This window comes from Aplysia californica, unplaced genomic scaffold (assembly GCF_000002075.1).
Source record: "Aplysia californica isolate F4 #8 unplaced genomic scaffold, AplCal3.0 scaffold00159, whole genome shotgun sequence".
Classification (NCBI taxonomy): domain Eukaryota; kingdom Metazoa; phylum Mollusca; class Gastropoda; order Aplysiida; family Aplysiidae; genus Aplysia; species Aplysia californica.
Genome location: NW_004797429.1, coordinates 44,966 through 49,654, shown reverse-complemented (window position 1 = coordinate 49,654; position 4,689 = coordinate 44,966). Strand labels below are relative to the sequence as shown.

General features: G+C 40.0%; 1 protein-coding gene across 1 annotated transcript in view; it reads right to left on the bottom strand.

Annotated features, from left to right (window-relative positions):
• LOC101852018 (xanthine dehydrogenase/oxidase) overlaps nt 1-4,689 on the bottom strand; it is a gene marked incomplete at its 5' end in the record, with an annotated part of 42,637 nt that overhangs the window by 1,604 nt on the left and 36,344 nt on the right. Inside the window, 3 exon segments of the mRNA XM_013082103.2 lie at nt 712-879; nt 2,765-2,932; nt 4,641-4,689. Of these exon segments, the coding sequence (XP_012937557.1) occupies nt 712-879; nt 2,765-2,932; nt 4,641-4,689 (385 nt within the window).

Below are 4,689 nucleotides of genomic sequence, written 5' to 3'. Positions count from 1 at the left end.
CACACACACACACACACACACACACACACACACACACACACACACACACACGTATATGATATAGTGTTGAGGAATGTACACAGCTGTTCCCCACTAAACGTTCTGTTCCCACCATTGAGAAACTTCCAGGTGTAGTCACCTGATCGTGCAGTTCCTCATTCTTAAATGTGTTATCATGGCTGGGCTTTAATCTTGTAAATAAATGTACTAGATCCATCCCCCGATATTTAATTCTTTTGATTATCCTCCGATGGTTACATCTTTTATGAATATATTGTCCATCGATATTTAAATATATTAAATGAATGTAACATCCACCGTTGTTTACATTTTTTTAAATTAAGGTATTATCCACGGATATTTAATTCTTTTGATTATCCACGGATGATTAATTCTTACGAAATGAAGTTGCCAACCACGGTTTGTGAACACACGTAGCTGTGAACATCTGAGCCTAGAAAGGGTTAATAAGAAACATCACGAGCCAGAAATCTGACACACAACAAATCACAGCGCTAGATCTTACAGTGGGCCGGAGGGGAGGGGGGGGGGGGGGGGGAGGATGTGTGTATCTTTATAACAATTTCCTTTACGTCACCCCTCTTACGATAGTATTTTAAGTTGTTAAAAAATCCAGTTTTATGGGGGGGGGGGGGGGTAAAAAAAACATTACAATTTTTTTAAATGTTAGAAATACATTTGTACATTTACCTGACTGCTGATCACGTCTTTGCAAGCCATTCGTATACGAGCGGGAGTAGCTGGACTGAAGAGCTGAAACTTTGGGTCAGCAGAGTTGTCTCTCCTGGCTGCCCTGATGGCGTCCTTGACAGCGAGAAACACGGACATGGCGAGAAGTAGAGGGGGCTCGTTCAGACCCTGAAAAAGTAAACGGCGTTCCTGAAATATTAGAATTCGTCCGGCTTCTGACCCCTACCTTTCTACCAACTTGAGAATCGTGTTTCTATGACTTTCCGTTTTTACTGGGTCGGGAAGTTGCATAGCCCTCAGCAAACTGGTACTTTTTGGGGCGACCAGACCTATGCACCTGCATAACAAGGAAAGTGTTAGATTGGAACCCACATGGTAAAAGATCAAGGGGAAGACCACGTGGAACCTGGAGAAGAGTCACTGAAAAGGATGTGCAATGTACAGAAAAGTTGAAAGACATGGAGTGACATCAAGCGACTTGCCCAGGATAGGGGAAGGTGGAAAGTGTTTGTCCGTGGCCTATATCATCCTGGTCCAGGGTGAGAAAGCCAATAATGATGATGACTTGGGAATTGAAGTCGTGTCTTTTGCGTGCAACAGCGAAGCGCTTTTTATCCGTTACACCACAGACGCCAGTTGAGAGATAAGAGACGGCGAGGTTTTGTTGTTGTTGTTTTTTGTGTTTTTTGGGGGGTGGGTTGTTTTTGTTTTGTTTTGTTTTTTTGGGGGGGGTGGGGGGGTGTTTGTTTTATTGAAAACCTCTTCACTGCTGTGCCGAGGCACATACATGTATGTACTTGGGTGTGCTCTAAAACTTGTTCACTGGCATTTTGTTCTGCTGGTTTGTACAATACGTTTTAGGACATATAGTATATATATATATATATATATATATATATATATACTATATGTCCTAAAACTGAGTTGTTTAGATCTAGACCCATCAAAACAGGAGGCTTCGTGGCCAATCACAAAAGTCTACGGGGCTTATCGAGGCCGATTCGCCCTGCCACGAGTACGTTCACTAAACTGCCTACTGGATAGAATCTACTACCAAATATTCTCTACACGATCTTTGCTACTACTACTACTAGGCCTACTAGCCTACATGTACTACTACGAGACAGTACGAAAGAGTGTCACTCAGGCAAAGATAGTGTAACTTTGACTCAGCCACGTAGTGTACACTCTTTTTATACCCCAAATTTAACCCGGAAGTCCATTCGGAGGATTTGACCTTTTCACTGGACCAAAGTGTGCCAAAATGGTAGCCTAGCTTTTGCCCCTCCATGAAGGAAAAATCTGGCCCTCATTCAAACCATTGGGATTGAGCAAAATTTTGCGTATTGTGCTTTGTTCTTTACAATATTCATTATGGTTATGATTTATAAGTTGTACACTGAGACAAAACCGTACTAAATGAGAAAGGTGCACCATTATGAAAGTGGAACGAACTCAGTTGCCTGAAAAAGGTAGTTTGAGCATGTGTGGCCTAAATAAGCTAAACCCCCCTCCCTTACCTTATTTAGGCCACAGTCCACTGTGGCCTAAATAAGCTAAACCCCCCTCCCTTACCTTATTTAGGCCATATGTGGCCTAAATAAGCACTCCCTATATATATAGCCACAGTTTGTACAGTTTCTTACTCATAAAAAGGGGAAAGATATAAAGGCTGCGTGCAGCTCCCTTGAAAGGACATTTTATTTTGATAGTAGACTACAAACATGGAGCGTCAAGGAGTCAAATGGTTTGGACATCTAACCAGAATGCCCCAGAAACAACTAGTGGCTAGAGTTTACAACACCCGAGAATCTGACTCCAAATCAAGAGGAAGACCAAGAAAGACCTGGCTGGGTGGGGTTAAAAAGGTCCTGGAACACCATAACATATCTAATCTATCACAGAAGCTACACACCTAGCACAGGACCGAAACCTACACCTCCCTCGACATCCTAAGGATACAAAAGGAAGGAAAAAGTAAAGTAAAATAAAACATGGAAACATCTCATCAGTAAAGGAGTTAAGTTCTTCATTTTATTGCTCAATAACATACCCTTGAAGCAAACACATTGTTCGGGTTGAGGCTGTGTGGAACAATGTGGACGTTGAACTGTCCTGGGATGTCGCCGAAGGCGGGGATCTTGTAGTTCCCGGGTCCCTTGGTCAGGTGGACGCCGTCAGGGGTCACTTTGATCTCTTCCAACATGTACATTCCATAGCCCTGAGTGCGGGGAACACAACATTCAGAATAATAATGATAATAATAATAATAATAATAATAATAATAATAATAACTATTATTATTATAATGATGATGATAATAATAGTAATAATAATAGTAATAATAATAATAATATGACAATTACAATTATAATAACAATAATAATAACAATAATAATAATAATAATAATAATAATGTGACAATTATAATAATCTGATAATAATGATACTCATCATCATCATCATCATCATCATTATCATCATCATCATCGTAATAATGATAATAATGATAATGTATGATTACGATGATGATGATTTTTTATGTAAATATCCACCGTTCGAGAGCAGTTTGCGGGCAACGGAGAGGATGACCTGGGTTCGAATCCCCAGTGGGGCGGGGTGTTCTGGTCTTTGTTTGTCTTTGGAGAGTTTATAAGTCTCTCCATCAATGTGACTTGTTCCTTTCGGAGGTGGACGTTAAATCTGGAGACCCCGCCTCATTATACTAGATAATCTCACGGTATTGAATGGGGCATCAGTGACTACGAGTACATAATGACAGATGCTCTTGCCAAAGGCCACTGTGCATGCAGCGGGTATTTTTAGCTGAGGTTTTTGTGTCTTGTTCTCCAAAACGCTTTCTCACCGACACAATAAACTATAGTGCAGTAAAGTATTCGTGGCGCAACTGATTGTCAAATATTTCCTCAACTATCGACATAGATTCTTCGGGTTTTGCACAATGCCTTGTATCCATGTGCAAATTATGAGTGACAGTGATTCACCTGTTAAAGAGATATCTGACCATAAGTTGCGCCTCGAATTTTTGACAGCACTATAGAGATTTATTGTGAGCATGAGCTTTGGGATTCTTAGATCAGGTGTTTTTTATTATAGTATGTTTATGGCCAGCCCAACGAAGTTGAAATTCTGTTATCTAAATGTAAGTGTTTTTCCGAGCCCAACGAAACAATTCAGATCATTTAGGGGGTGGACTTCCGACATTGCCTGCCAGAGTCAACCTGGGCTGAGAGCGATACACCATCCTAGCAGAAAGATCGAGATACTCAATAGAAATCCTCCCGATTCGGGAATCGAACTCGGGTCTCCTGGGTACGACAGCAAAGCGTCTAATCGCCACACGACAGGCACAGGTAAACAACTTGAGTCTTTTTGAATTCAAAAGTATAATTTTTTAATGAGTTTAATTTTGTTTTCCATCGGATCCAAAGAAGCAGATATATATGCGTCACAATGTAGTGGAATCAGGCGCTTGTCAGTTTTTAGCAAGTGGAGCTATTGGTGTCATCTTAAAACTTGTTCATTATTTATCTATCTTTTAGATAAAATAAAAATGTCTATCTTTAATAGAAGTCGAAATATTTGCGATTGAACGAGGTTAAAGAAGAACCCGAAAAATGGTCGCCTAATCGTGGCACAGTACCTTCCAATGCTTGAGAGTCCTTGGGAACTGAAAATTTAATCTTTTTTTAATGCCTTTGATCAACGTTTTTCAGTCACATACAAACAGAAATGTGTTTTTAAATTAACATGAACGCTGTTGAGCTAAAAATAAATAAGTAAATAAATAAATAAATAAATAAATAAATAAATATTCAATTAAAAATTACCAAACAGATTACATTATTTTGACGAGCGCCTGATTTCACCACGATGCCTCACATAATACAGAGAAGGAGACGTCCCACCTGTACAAAAGCTCCTTCTATCTGCCCCACGTCTATGGCAGGGTTAATG